Source organism: Aptenodytes forsteri, unplaced genomic scaffold (assembly GCF_000699145.1).
Source record: "Aptenodytes forsteri isolate BGI_AS27 unplaced genomic scaffold, ASM69914v1 Scaffold7, whole genome shotgun sequence".
NCBI classification, from domain to species: Eukaryota; Metazoa; Chordata; class Aves; order Sphenisciformes; family Spheniscidae; genus Aptenodytes; species Aptenodytes forsteri.
This window is the reverse complement of record NW_008795919.1, coordinates 2,911,921-2,927,167: the sequence shown is the minus strand read 5'-3', so window position 1 is coordinate 2,927,167 and position 15,247 is coordinate 2,911,921. Positions and strand designations below refer to the sequence as shown.

The window sequence follows — 15,247 nt, the reverse complement described above, 5'->3', positions numbered from 1 at the left end:
ACGTTTAAACCAGCCATTTCAGACTCAATCTGGAGTCTGCAGTCTGGAATACTCTTGTGAGGCCACCTGAAATCTGAATCAGTAACTCAGCAAAGAACCATGAACACTTTCCAGCAGACTGAAGGCAGATTTCTGCCGTAGTCCAGGATCAAACTGCTTTCAACAACTTCCAGGGGGTGAAAAACAATTTTTCTTTCAGTTTTTAAAAAAAATGAAGCTCGTTCAATGAGCTTGATAAACTTTTTGTGAGAATTACAAAAAACACCATTTTTAGAATGTCTCCATGTTTTAAAAAGACAATTAGCTTTAGCATTAATTTAAATTTATTTGAAAAAAAAATAGCTATTTTATTGCTCAACAAAAAAATGACAATTCATCACATTTACTTTGATTAAAAAAGAACTAAACTTTATTGACAAACTGCGGCAGACATTTTGACAAGTTTTAGCTACCTATTTAGGCAGACTTACACATGTAGCATTTAATCTTCAAGAACAGAGTGGGAGGACAGTGTACAAATCCAATTAGGACTTTATCCTATGTACAAAGTGAAATTTTTCCTCATTTTTTCAGCTGCAGTGTCCCTTTTTATGCAAAGCTAGTGTTGAGATACACTTGAACAAGTCAATGGGATTGCTAATATTGACAATTTTGTCAGTTTTAAACTTGCACTGTGTTATCTGCCCCAAGCACTATAAAAATGAGAAGACTGTAATTTTACAGAGTTCAGGCCTACTCACTTAATACTCTGTTTTCTAATATCAAACGCTGGGCAATTAGAGCCATGCTTTCGTTTGTTTTTCCCTTAAAAGTTCTTCATACAGAACCAAACTAAGAACCCCTTTACACTGGAAAATCTGCTTCCCAAGCATCTCTCAACACCGCATGTTCGGGGCTAGATTTCAAAACCCACATAAGAAAAGTCAATTTTACAAACCTAATTTTTTTTCTTTTAAGTCAATTACCTTTAAAAAATGCTATTTAATTTGTTTGAGGATCCTTCGTATTAAAATTTAAACTTAAGATTCACCAGCAATCTGCTTTTAAGGAAAGTTTGACATCTGAGGTTACTTTTAAACGGTGGCAGCTACTACCGTTACATTATGATTTTAATTCTTAAAAACAGCCCTGAATTTTGAAATGTAGCCTACTTTGGGATTCTGCAACTACAACTTTTATGGGTTCCTTAAAACCAAACTTAAAATATTAAAATTTAAACTTAAGATTCACCAGCAATCTGCTTTTAAGGAAAGTTTGACATCTGAGGTTACTTTTAAACGGTGGCAGCTACTACCGTTACATTATGATTTTAATTCTTAAAAACAGCCCTGAATTTTGAAATGTAGCCTACTTTGGGATTCTGCAACTACAACTTTTATGGGTTCCTTAAAAACAAACTTAAAAGGTTAACAAAACCTTAATTTCATAACTGCTAAGCAAAGCATGTCACTTTTGAAACTAACATTTTTAACTCAACTTTTTTTTATTAAAAAAGGTACAGTTGTGTTTATCTAAACAACAAAGAAAGAAAAGCCATCTACACACTTAAAAAAAAAAAATTAAAGTCGGTCCTCTAAATCTATTTAACTCATTTTTAAAATACTACGTACAGAAGCCAGAATGCAGGGTGAGGATGGAGTGGGAGAAAAAGGGCCACGAAGAAAAACAGTTAGACAATTACTTGTCTGGTGTGGGTAAAGCAACGGGAATCCCGGGAGATACAAGAATCAGTAACAACTGTTTGCTCATAACTGATATTTTTCCCTCATGTTTGTTTTTTAATAACGTCCGTATGGGTGCTCTCTGTAGGCCCCCTTCACTGGCCTGGCCGGCGGGGCCTTCAGGGAGGGCCTGGTTCCATTCCAGTCATCTTGCCCTGCGGAAAAGAGAGGGATATGTCAAGGACGGCGGAGTGCTGCGGGCCAAGGGGCACGGAGGGAGCGGCGGTGCCGGCCGGCCGGGCTCCCCTCCGGAGTCGACGTGGAAGCACGGGGCATCTTCACAGCGGTTTCACCCCAAAACCGGTCTGCAAAATGCCCCGCGGTCCACCAAAACCTCTCGTTTGCAGCACATCTTCCGACATTACGGGGAAAAAGCCACTTGCGCGGGGATCCCCGGGAAGCCTGCAGCTCCAACAGCCCGGCTAAGCGCCGACTTGGACAAAGCCGGTGCCTTTTAGGAGTAATTAATTTCAGCAGAGCTGAAGCCAATTCACGGGGCAGCTCTGGCAGCCAGCCGCGGCGAAGGTTGCAGCAGTCATGGCCCCTCAGGCTGGCGGCCAGCAGCATCTATAACCCCCGGGCTCTGGCTGGGGAGACTGCTACAGGTAGTGTGCTTCTCTCCTTCCCAGATGCCAGGCAAGGCAGCTCCCGGATAATTGTGCCAAAATAATTAAGTCCCTACGCTGCTCTAGGATGGCAGCGCATCCGACTGAACTTCCAGACACCGGTCTGACTGTGACTTGCTGCTCCTTCCTCTCCGTGACTACAGGAAAATTTACATCCGCAGCTTGCGCAGCATCTGCTCACTTCTTTGGAGCAGACATCACTTGCTAGTGCTGTACCAGCATTAACTGCTGATGGGACAAAGCACTCGACAGGACAGCCCAAACCCTTCTGCTACGTACAACCACCACCGAAGCAAATGAAGTTCGCATCCCCGTTGTCCCCGAGCTAGCTCAAGCCCCAAATATCCAAGCTCAGCTTTCATTATGGCTTGTGCTTGCGACATTTGTACTTGCATGCCTGCCATTCTCTCCAGGGTCGCCAGTTTATGAAAGCAAGTGTCCGAAGCCTGGAAGACAGCCGAGCCTGTTCCTACCACCACGGAGCACGTTCCCATTTTCTCAAAACTGTCTCCCGCCTGGCTCAAGCATTTATTTCTCTAATTCTGTTTTCACGAAAGCAGAGACCAAAGGAAATTACTGTGGATAAACAGATTAGCTGTGGCAACTTCATGCCAAGTATACATGAGCATTTTGGCCTTCATATCCCAGACAACACCACCGCTCTCCTACCGAGTAGGAGGCACAAAAGCCTCTTTGTGCTGCGTGACTAACACAGGCAACAAACCAAGCCACTGAAGGCAGGAAAGATAGCCAACGTTACTGACAGCAGCTGTCTATTCAAATGCATCTCAGACTGGAAAAGCATCCCTGGTCGGGCACCTGAATTTGAACTTCTCACAACTTAAGCCCAGAGCAGGGAACAGCCCGAGGCCAGCACAGCAGCCAGCCACTGTGTTAACAACTCCGCTTCCCTAATACCGGCATGACATGCATAGGGGATTCCCAGTTCCTGAGGATCCCAGAAAGCCCCTCCAGCCGGTCATTATCATCACTACCTGCATTCATTCACGCCTTCAGGCAACCGATGCGCTGCTAAAGGGAGCTGTTTTCAATACAGCGTATTTCCACGCCGTTAAGCAGCTCGCTGTATAGCTTTCGTAACTTGTGTATAGTTCAGCTTGTTTACACAGAGAGAGCAAAATGAATCTTACTCTTTGCCACATGCAGATGCCGTTCATAAGCTCGGATATCTGAACTAGCATTAAAAAAGCGCCGCAGTCACCCAATCCTTTATTGCCAGCACCTCAGATATAAGGCCTATTGTTTTCAACGGTTGGTGACTTACACAGTTATGGTTAAATTGGTCTCCCACACCCCTCAGTCTAGCCTCAGTTGATAGCTTTACGCAATTCAAATTAGCTAAACTTCATAGACTATACTTGCAAGTCACGTTGACCAAAATTGTTCCACCTAGTCAAAGGGAGGCCTTCATATGACATTTAAATCCGTTTTTCAAGCAAATGCACAGTGCAGAGTCAGTATCAGCTAGCAGGTTTTTGAGGATAAGGAAGCAGATGGAACCATGCACTCATCCAGTTCAACAAAATATAATCCATGAAAACCAGACTGCAGCAAAAGTAGTGCTGTGGGTGGAAATCCAGAGCTCTTAAAATATTCTAAAGCTACAAGGAAAATTAAAAAATATTTCCATAGTTAAAAAATGGAATTTTAAATGCGTCACCTTTGAGACAATCAAGCTAGATAAGCATCTAAAAACCACAGAATGCCTTCGGTTGTTCAGACCTGGATAATCTGTAGGGTACAAATATTCTACCATGAAAACTACTTGAGGTTCTCCTCAGTTTTTGCTCAGAGCGTGGAGTGGCACTGGAAAACAGCTGGTCGACCACAAGCAATTCCCAACTACGCAGCCCCTTCCCTGTCAAGAGAACAGCATTCCCAGACATACCATAAGCTTCATAGGTTTCCTGTGCCTCCCCGTGTCCATAATCATAGTATTCTGTGTCCCTGGAAGAGTAATTACGTTGGTTACATACAGTGCTGAAATCGTATTCCTAAACTGACACAACTTGCACAAACACTTGAAAAGCAAAGGTGCCCAACACTGCTCATGGCTGTGGTGTGTCTGATCGCTGCTTTTACAGAATTGTCAAGGACGCTGGGACACGCCCAAAAGTTATTTCCCAGGCACTCCTGGATTCCAGCAGAACAGGGCACTTTCCCTACAGCTCAAACTCAGAAATGAGTGTTTCCATTCCCTTAAAAGAAAAGAAAAAAAGATCATGCATAATTTTCTCCGTAACAGATAGGAGACAAGCAAACTTACCCTTGGCCCTGGCTGTAGTAGCCTTCATACCCCTCATAGCTCTGGTCTGCATATGCATCATCATAGCCCTGAAACGGATGATGACAAACGGTGTTAATGGAAGGACCAAAGGTTAATGCCTGACCAAGAGTAACGGCAAAACTGAATTCAGGCTACAGCAGCTTTCAGAGGAGCCTGTGAATCCTTGCCTGCCACAGGGAAGGGGCTCAATCATAAGACATAGGTAGCTAAAATCTGCTTGTGTCCTGTGGCTTGGGAGGAATGAACCACACTAATATTTACAATGCATTTGAAAGTCATTTACATGTCCAAAGCTGCAGTTTGTCTGCGGTACAAATCCATGTGCCAGGGGGCCTGTAACTGTGTTATCCAAAACACAGATTTACAGGTAGACAAAACCCAACCTATTAACTTTAGATTGGTTTCAGTGGAAAAAATGAGAAGTTTTACTGAGAGGAGAAACAGAATTTAGAAATATCAGTATTTGTGATGGCTCCCCAAAGTGCTGTTGTGCATCAAAACCAGTCATCTTGTTTTCCCTTTAGAATGCCAAGAGCAAAGATGCTAAGATAAGCTTGACAGGAGGGTGGTGCTTAGTTATACGCCTTGAAACATCATCATGTTCATTCAGATATTTATTTTAAGGATTTTAGGGGCAGTAAGAAGCCTTTGGTGTCCCTGCTTAAAGAATTCTCTTGCAGAAAGAGAATGTGATGTGAACTACATCAATCTCTGCGATGTAGTTTTTCTACCGTGCACTGACAGTTATGGCAAACTTCAGTCTTGGGGGCACATTTCAGTTTTATAAAAACCACCCCTTACCCTGTATTTAGGACACTAGCAGTTCCCTCCTTTGAGGACTAAAGAGGCAGAGCAGGTCACACAGCACCGTACCAGTGTTTGCACTGGTGGTCACTTCTCCAGAGCAATCTTAGTGTTGTTAGCCCTTATTTCAGTAATGTTGAATATCTAACACACGATCAGCTAGCTGGAATAAAAAAAAAAAAAGAAGATATATAGTTTCTTACATATTCCTCATAGGTTTCTGGTGCGGGAGGAGGAGGAAGCGGTATTCTCTGAATGCCGGCTGCACGTGCTCTGGGTGCAGGAGCACCCCGTACTGCTGGGGGAGGAGGTACTCCGCGGGCTACGGCAGCTCCCCTGGCAATGGCACCCCGCACCGGGGCTCCTCGCACAAGGGCCCCCCGAGGAGGAGGAGGGGGAGGACCAACACCACGCCCCCTGGAAGGGAGATAAAAAGGATTGTGAACAGCTACTGCTGTACTGCTCGTGTGCTGAATACTGAGGGCAGTGCATACGCTTCTTACACCTACTTTAAAAGGCAATAGCTTGATAAATAAATACAGTCACCATTAACTAAGCCATGAATTCTTTATCAAGAATGAGAGCACGAGAATTGTTAACAGTGTTGTATTGCAGGATTCACAAAAACCTCTTCTGAGGTGAGAACTCTACTGCATTAGATATTGTACAGACAAAGAAATAAATCTGATACAGAACTCGAGCAAGTAATTTCTCAGAGTACATTTTAAACGATCCTATCTCTAACCTGTAATGACTGCCAGACCTCCAGAACTGTAAAGATCGATGATGAGATAAGCAGGGACACTTCTGGGCTAAGCACTCGGAAGCAAAGACTTTCCCCCCATGAAATAGGTAGTGAAGCAGGAACTATAGTAACAGAGTTTTATCGCCAATTTATCCCAATGCCTTGACAGCAATGACAGAATAATGCCATCCTATAACTTTCAAAGGACAGTCGGTTTAAACTGAAAATGCTTATTCTGCTGAAGGCTACAGAAGCAAACGTGACACATCTATCTACACATGATTTCGTAGGCCAATTTTTGAAAGGTTACTTTATGAAGCTACTGATTTCAGACATCAAAAATAATACAGAAGACATCCACCGCACTAGATTACATCTCAAAACATACAAAACAATTGATGCCAGCTTGCTAAAAGCAAGCCTGCAACACAAGGCTAGAAAGCCTTGGCCAAAAGCCAAGGTCAAGGCCAACAGCTGATGTGCAAGCACAAGTAGTTTAACCTCATCTGGCAGGACAACTCTGAGCACGATGCAGCATTTCCAGGTCTGTGCTTTTGGGAAAGATACCTTGGAACAGGTGGAGGTGGTGGTGGAGCTGCTCCCCTTCCCCGCACAGGGACTCCTCGGCCACGACTTGGCTCTGGTACACCGTTCAGATAGGAGAGCTCCAAGAATTGCTCCTGACAGATATCATCCATCATATCCTAAAGAGGGGAAAGAGTCAACTCCAAAGAACAGCTAACTAGCCAGTCTGTGCTCCAGGATATCACAGGCTACCATGCTGGAATAAAAATAACCTGATAGTCCTAAATTAAAATCTGCTGGTTAGTTTTACTGGGATTTGCTCAGCAGGCAGCAGCGCGCAACTGCCAGCCTTCTCCAAACCGGCCAAGAAGGGCACGCCACCTGCACGTCCGAGCGCTGCAGTGAGCACTACAGCTGGTCCCTGGGAAGAGGACCTCGCTCATAGGGGTTCTGGAGGCATCTGAAGATGTTCGGCATCCCAGGGACGTCAGCAAGATTTATTTGCAAATGTCGGAGAGTTCAGAGGTGAAGTCAGGCAAGACGTATCTCACCTCAAGCACCTTACAGCTCCCATTTAAAGGCAAGTGGCTGGCAATGAGCCTACATAAGGTAACAACATACTGCTGTGCTCCCAACACACTGAAGGAACAGGACAGGATGCAGCCTGATGAAGAGCAAATACCCATTTGCAAATCCAGGCTGTCTTTTCAAATTCTTAGGAATGCAGTATTTTCTGGCTCCATGCATTTTTATCGCCTCAGGGGATCTACCTTCAGGAATTAGTACAGACCTCTGGTGACCCCACAGAAGCCATCGTACCCCATCCCTCCCCTCGACACACGGTCTGGGCCTCGCACCGAGGATCTTCACGATGCCATAGCAACACCACAAAGCAAGGAGTCTCCTATCAGATGTGTCTTCACAGCGCTGCTGGCTTCCATAGTGACTTCTCTGTCAATTTTCACAAGTTTAACACATTGTTTGAAGGCAGCGATAGATAAGACACTTTAAATAGCAAGGCTGCGCGCTTGCTTTAGCAAGCTGAGGTTTTGTACATCCCAGGGGCTCCCTGAAGATGACCTCTTTCCTTCAAAGACACTTCACATAGCAATCTCTCCTCCTCTGTGTCAGACTCTCAGAAATCACACAGTACCCACACGCTTTTCCACACTTCCCTATTACCCACCGCTCTCGGGTTCCACCCGCCCCTGGTATTTCAGGCAGAACATCTGAGCTCCCAGTCTCAGCTGTGGAGCACGGTGCCAAGGTATATCCAGCTCTCTACCTGCCAGGTCTCTGAATTACAGGCTGAGCCAGCCAGAAGCAGGAAGCACTGCATGCTTCTTTCCCATTTTGTTTTTTTCCTAATTTAGCAAGCAATGCCATCGTTTTAATAACATGCGAAAGACTCCTTCAAGTTCTGCAGTTCTTGGAGTCAATACTCCAGCTGGCACAAAACTGACATGAAGCTGACCATAAAGGTCTTACAAGGTTCACCAGTAAAAGACACCCACAAACAGGTAACAAGTGTCATCTGTATAAATGCCTGATTAGCAAAGAGGTTCCTTCACATCATCCATATTTAAAGCAACAGAAATATTGACTTAACAGATGCGTCTCAAACTGACTACAACACTGAATACTACTACCGAGCTGCCTGGGCAATCACCCTCCTCATCCTCACACCACCCCTTTAGAGCAGAGCAAACATCTCCGTACTTAAGAGTTTCTGATCTGACCAATGAAGTTTTCTAGCCAGATTTCTACGCTACAGATCCAAGTCAGAGGAACCCATCCAAGAAGTCTCTTCCATGCCAGGCATGGCTAAAGCTATTCTCCCGCTAGAACTGACACATGGAGCTAGACAAGCTACCCACCCACACCAGTGTCCACAGCTAGTACTGGGAGAGAAATACCTACTCCAGGTGTTCTACACAATTGCCCTGTAAGCGTATGTCTTTCTAATTATGGTTAGGGGAACAATACATGCCTTCATGCAAGATTAATGGGGTCATCTTAAGCTGCCACACACACACTTAATACTGCAGGGCTTCCTCAACTACACCATTCCTGTAGCATAAACTTTACACCGTGCAAGTTCTACCCAACCTTATAGCCAGATTCACAACCATCTACCTCCTTCAAGAAGAAAAGAGCATCAGTATACATACTGGAACAAGGAACTTCTTGACTTCTTCCATGGCATGAGCCATCAGAGCATATGCTTCACAAGGGGGTCCAAAAACTTCAATGAAGACATGCAAATCCATATTTAGATGGGCATATTTAGGATCTCCCCCTTTACGCAGTTCTTCCTCCTGAAACAAAGCAGATTAGAGATTCCTAAAACTAAGTAAGATGCAGAGAAACTACTTTTCTTTTATCTGTTTTTCTATGCCTTAACAGGAAACTTCTGTAAAAGTGTTTTGGCCATGCCTGGACACAGATCATAACAACATACACATGAGCATACAGTTTTATAAAAAGCCACAGGCAATCTACAACTTCCAGCTTTTTATAGCTGCCTTTTCAGGCGACTATGATATTTTTGCTAACGCACTGATGCCAGCCACCTTTTTTTCCAAAAGACGAAGCATACGCAAGCAGTGCTCTTCCTCTTCTACACCACCTTTCTGCCTGAGGTGTTCTTTACCACCTAGTGAAGTCTAATGCCTCAAACAAGCTTGCTCTTTAACTCTGTTCTTAGACACCTGTGTTATTCAGATGGCTTTAAGAAGCTGCAAATAAGCTAGAAGTGTAAAAGCTTTTCATGCTGTAAAGTAAAAAGCTGAATTAAGTTACAGCTCTGTCAACTGTTAGCTCAGTTTTGGGAGTAAGCAGGAAGAAAAAAAATTCTTTCCATTTTTTCTGCTCAAAAAAGCCTCCTGGCACTTTGTGATTCACTAAAGATTACCAGGAACATACTGCTCCAACATCTACAGTGAACCATGAGAATATAAGGATTTCAGAGGGAACAGCTGGAAAAAGGGGTTTTTTGTTTGTTTGTTTGTTTCTGGAGGGGAAACATTCCTGTAGTGAATGACTTTTCACAGAGTAGCTGGAATTAATTCTTACTTTATAAACTTAGTTGATATGGAAGGTGAAGTACAATCTCTGCATCCAAGGGTACAGGATATCAAAAGATGACTGGTCTCTAAGTCATGCTCATAAAGAAAACATGCATCACACTTCTGCCCCAATCAAGATTGCTCCCAGCATGCACAGAACAATTTAGGAAGCGTGACTTCCTACTGCCTTTGCTTTTGGATTTTAATGGTTTAATCTTTTATAAAATGCTTTGAGAACCACTACTTCTCACAGCAACATGGAAGGCATTAACAAACACGTATGTTTCCAAGGGTGATTCCCTTACCTTTGCTTTATCTCGCATTGAACCCTTCCCAAGCACAGATATCTTAGCACCAGTTTCTTCCTGAAGTCTCTTGATGGTGTTGCCTTGAGGTCCCAAAATCTTTCCAACAAAGTTGAACTGTAAATGGAGGGGAAAAAAAGAAAAAAAAAAAACAGCTCCAGAGCTCAGTAGCCTTAACAAAGCTTTTCTGAATGTTATGCTGGCTGACAAAAGATTTAGCCACTCCATTTTCTCTTCACCTCACCAAAAAATACAGACCAAAAAATGCACAGGAAAATTTAAGTTCAGAACATTCTTTTCATGAAAAAATGCTCCACCAGAAAATCAAGCTGAATTAAATCACGTAAAGCGTTTAATTCTAACATCTGCTCTCCAGTAGTTTTACAGACAGCAAGTCTTAAGAGTTAAATGAGTCCTTAACTGTAAAACACAAAGCTCTACCTAGGAAAGTATCTATTCTAGTAATAAAAGATCACAGCTATGCATCACCATTTAGCTTTATCCCAGACATTCTAGAAATGTAATATATTAGAAATCAGATCCTGCAAGCTTGCATAGGAAAAATTCCGTAGCGATAGTGGAACACTGGCATAACTCCTGATGACACTTTGACAGCTACTATCTCTAAAAGTCAGCCACAAAATCCATAGAAAATAAGCAAATCACAGAGATTCAGTAAGCTATTTTCTGGCCCTCACCTTGGGGTACTGTTTGACAGGTATCAGAACTCGTTCTTTCAGTTTCATATTCTTGTGGGAAAATAAATCCAGGTAGTTCTCTTCCTCATCCTTCTTTGTTGTTTCACCCTTCTGAATTTTTTCAATTTCTAAACAAGATAAAAATAGGGCTGCTTATATTCCTCAAACAAGCATCATTTTAGAGTTGGAATTATGACAGGACATACCACCCTCATCCTCTGTGAATATATGAACGCTTATAGTTGTATTAATGGAATCTGGATAGACAGGCCACCTCTTTAGCGCTAGCCCAGCTTGCCTCTTCCTCCCTTCACATCTAGGGATTCCAGAAGGCCAAAAACGGGATAACGAACAAAAATAAGAACGAACAGTAGAGAATGCTCTACACATAACTCCAACAGGTAAGAGTAGGAAACTGTAAGTACAGTTTTGCGTATCACTTCGGCTGTGCCTTCCTCTATCGGTCCCCAGACTCATGCCTCCACCGCGAATGCAGTACCCACGTGTAGACTCCTAAACCTACAAAGAAACCAGCCCCAGCTACACTACTGGATACGCTTGCTACAGTGCAGCGGCCATCAGCAAATCAGGCAAGTTTTTACCATTCAAGCTGATGCACCATTTTAAATCTGCAATTTAAGTAGTGGTGTCAGCGCACACTGACACTATGAATTTCGGTTAAGTTGAAAACATTCCTAACGAACAGAAGCCTGAATGAGTGACACACTAGAGTGTGGTCTGGCTTATGAAATTCTTATAAGCTTCATTTCATTAAATGAATGTACCTTCATCACACAAGCAATTCATAACTTGGTTTTTAAGTTGTAAGCCTCAGGCATATAGCCATAAAAGTGAGTGTCAGAAGTCCTTAACTTGATTCAGGCAATGCAACTACAAATTTTTGCCTCTCAAAATAAGATTCTGATTTTTAATTGTACATTGTGAATTGTAGAGTCTTGGAAAAACACTGAGGTGGCCTGACTGAACTGAAGGCATGCTGCAGCCTGAGGGGGATCTGGAACAAAGTCCAAATAACCTTCTGGAAGTAGGTCATTAAGGTAGGCCAATTAGGAACTACTGCACAAACACCTTCTCAAATCTGGCTAGAAATTAAACTTCTGCTGAGAGATGGCAGGAGACAGTCACCTCATAAAAGACGACCCAAATGGAGAAGACTGAAGATCATCTTCAAGGCAGGCATTTCTAGCATGGGTTCTTACAGTCATTAATGCACTTTCCCTTGTACAAGACAAACACCCAACATCTTTCAAAAGAATGCAGCCCATAGCTGACTGGCTTTTCTTTTCCAGAGATGTCCAGTCATGTACAACTTTTATTTAATGGCCCAACAACTAGACAAGTTCCCCCAAATTTGGAGCCAATCCATTACTAACAATCCCAAATTACTGGTGAACTGTTATGCGCTCTTTGGTCCAACCAAAAAGGAAATCGGTCACACCATGCACAGCCATCACAAATTATTATTTACAGATGCTTATCAGGGGAGGAGCATGACCCCTCCTTAAAAGTTAAATTGTGCCATTTCATCAGCAAACTCAAGAACTGTATCTCTTCTGAGTCAAAAGTGCTCTAAATACAACTTCTCACATCTCAGGGGAAAGAGACACTTTCACAAGATTATACACATAACTGGATTAAAGCTGCAAGACGAAACTGAAACTGAAGACTGCTTAGTCATTACCAGAATTTAAAGAGGGCAGCTGCAATATCTTGCATTTCCTGTGATTTCTGTCCATGTCAGAAACTATATGCTTTAGACTAAACATTTATGCTTACAGTTTTGGAAGACTGGCATATCAGATACATGACGTATTATCCACCTAGCGATATTCTCATATCACCCAAAATAGGAACAATGGGCGACCACCATCCTTCTGACTGGACAGGCAACCACAGCCTCAGGGGCTGAGAAGCATGACTGGCATCTTTCAAATGGTGCGGACCACGAGGAAGTCAAGCAGCTAGATGTGCAACCGAAAAAAACCAAACCACCTTAAGAAAACAAGATCAAAATTTTATCTTTTCAGTTATGGACACAGTAATATAAACTGGTTTTTAGTTTAGAGATCTAAATATAGAACTTGGAGATTGTGTTGCATAATTATGAAAAAAAGCCTACATTTTATATTTCTACTTGCAACAGCACCTTGGCTCCCTTACAAAAGTGTTACCATGACTCCTTAGTTGAAAAAAAGTACCGGATCTAATCGCTTTGAAAAAGATAGCTTGATTTTTGCTTTAAAAAGAATTATCTTCTGAAGGCACTTTGCAAAAGTAAAAAACCCAGAAGTTCAAGCACTGTCAAATTTATAAAATAAGCAACAGAGCTGGCTGCCTTGGTTAGTTTTATGTAGTTTTTTTAATTTTAGCTATAAGAACAGATCAGAGAATCAAGATTTGGAAACTAAAGATTGCACTGGTGGCCTTATCCCTGGTTAGGCATAGCTTTAGACCCTATAATACAATGCGATTACTTCTCAAATATTTTGGTTCTCCAAAAAGAAAAGTGAATTTCTGAAAATGCATTCTCCATGTTAACAAGAAGTGTTTTCTACACTCACAACAAGAATAAAAGCACCCTAAAACTTTCTTGATGTAAATTAAACTACCCAGAGGCATCTTCTTGTCAAAACACAACGCAATCAGATGTAAGCCTCTGCAACCACACAGCAAAATCCATTCTGCCTCCTGCAACAGTAGCAACGACATCTGAGAGTCGGTCTGTGAGGGCAACAAATCATTAACCATTTGCTAAGAAAAGCATCGGATCCACCATCACCAAGTCTTCAAACGAAATACGAAACATAACGAGAAGAAAAAAAACCCTGCCCCAGCAGAATAACTCTGAGTTCTCCAGCTTTTGCAATTCAGGTCAGCGCGGGTGACCTAGCAGTCCCCTTCACACCTTCAGAACAAACTCCAAGTCTGGAAATAGGTGTGAAGAAAGACTGAAAACATGCCACTTGTGATGTGTCCTACTACTCCGGATTCCAGCGTTATCTGTATGCATTCTGGCATATTAGCTACGCAACATGAAGCAGTACTGAATGAACTGATGAGTGGTAGCAGTTTGTCAGACCACTTACTGATATGAAGGAGAAGCGTACGTATACCTTGAGGGATTAAGCATGCCTCATTTCAGTGCTGATTTTTTAAAGCCGTGTCAGAGGTGCAGCAGAAGGTTACCTTCTTGCCACGGGGAATGTCAGCAGTCTGGCGGCATGTGTGGCAGTGGTTTCCAGGACTTCATGTGGGGCAGTGATTGCATTGTCTCAGAAGAAATCCTAAGGGGTAGGTAAAGGGGGTTGGTAACACCGCTGCTTCACAAGGACGAGGCTAAGCAGCCACAGTGCTACTCCTGATCTAAGCCCAAGCTCTTCCGTAACAAAAAAAAACATATTAAACATTGTCCTGCAGCACGCTTGTGCTCTGTAAGCAGGGACACATTCTGTTCATTCATAATACTGAGAGTATTATCTTAACAGTATGATAATACTGACCCCGTGCCCAAAAAACTGAAAAAACACCCCCAAAACCCCCAAAAGAGTTTGGGGATGGGAGCCTCTGAAAGAAAGCAGAGCTCCTTCTCTCCTATGCTACTGCTCCCCAGCTGGTTTGGTTTCACAGGAGAGGAAGCAGGAATCTGTTCCTGGACGGACTCTGCCAATAGTGGAAGCTGCAGAATTTGGCAAGCCTAACCCCACCATTTCCCTCCCGCTTTCTGCTGAAATACACCCCCCCACCCTCCAGCCTGTACGCTGGGATTCATATGCAGACAGCTCTGCTTCGGAGCTTTGCTGAGAAGGGAGGGGACTGCCACTAGCACAGGGAGAAGGGGCGTGGGGAAGAGAAGAAACACTGCTCAAGCGTGAGGCAGGGAGGAGAAAGCCTGGAGGCGAGCTATGAGAAACGGCACAGGTAGCAGAGGCTCCTGGGAGAGAAGTGGGAGGAGGCAGAGTCACAGCAGTGACAGGCAGGCTAGCATCAGCATCTCATTATGTTGGCATGGCTTAGCAATATATAGATTTAAAAATGCAACAGTGAAACGGTGTTAGCGTATCACGGCCTGCGACATCTGGGCACAAGTTTAAGGCGGCAGTTACAGCTCCTTCGGGGAGCACAGGGAGAAGGGGCGTGGGGAAGAGAAGAAACACTGCTCAAGCGTGAGGCAGGGAGGAGAAAGCCTGGAGGCGAGCTATGAGAAACGGCACAGGTAGCAGAGGCTCCTGGGAGAGAAGTGGGAGGAGGCAGAGTCACAGCAGTGACAGGCAGGCTAGCATCAGCATCTCATTATGTTGGCATGGCTTAGCAATATATAGATTTAAAAGCAACAGTGAGAAACGGTGTTAGCGTATCACGGCCTGCGACATCTGGGCACAAGTTTAAGGCGGCAGTTACAGCTCCTTCGGGGGGGGGGGAGGGCGTA

The 15,247-nt window shown here is 43.5% G+C and overlaps 1 protein-coding gene across 1 annotated transcript; it reads right to left on the bottom strand.

Moving 5' to 3' along the window:
- Nucleotides 1-1,224: 1,224 nt before the first annotated feature.
- On the bottom strand, nucleotides 1,225-11,277 carry KHDRBS1 (KH RNA binding domain containing, signal transduction associated 1). Its single transcript, XM_009284835.1, has 9 exons — nucleotides 11,274-11,277; nucleotides 10,801-10,928; nucleotides 10,103-10,219; nucleotides 8,901-9,047; nucleotides 6,772-6,908; nucleotides 5,663-5,876; nucleotides 4,635-4,702; nucleotides 4,257-4,315; nucleotides 1,225-1,876 (listed from the first exon to the last, which is right to left on the bottom strand). Exons 1-9 carry the CDS (start codon nucleotides 11,275-11,277, stop codon nucleotides 1,779-1,781), a joined length of 972 nt encoding a protein of 323 aa, XP_009283110.1. The 3' UTR covers nucleotides 1,225-1,778.
- Nucleotides 11,278-15,247: the final 3,970 nt, after the last annotated feature.

Bases quoted from the DNA above. Each gene is read 5' to 3' on its own strand.
- KHDRBS1 (XM_009284835.1), bottom strand. The intron at 4,316-4,634 runs GTAAGTTTGCTT...TTACTCTTCCAG, and splicing joins TACTACAGCCAGGGCCAAGG to GGACACAGAATACTATGATT. The intron at 1,877-4,256 runs GTATGTCTGGGA...TCTTTTCCGCAG, and splicing joins GGAAACCTATGAAGCTTATG to GGCAAGATGACTGGAATGGA.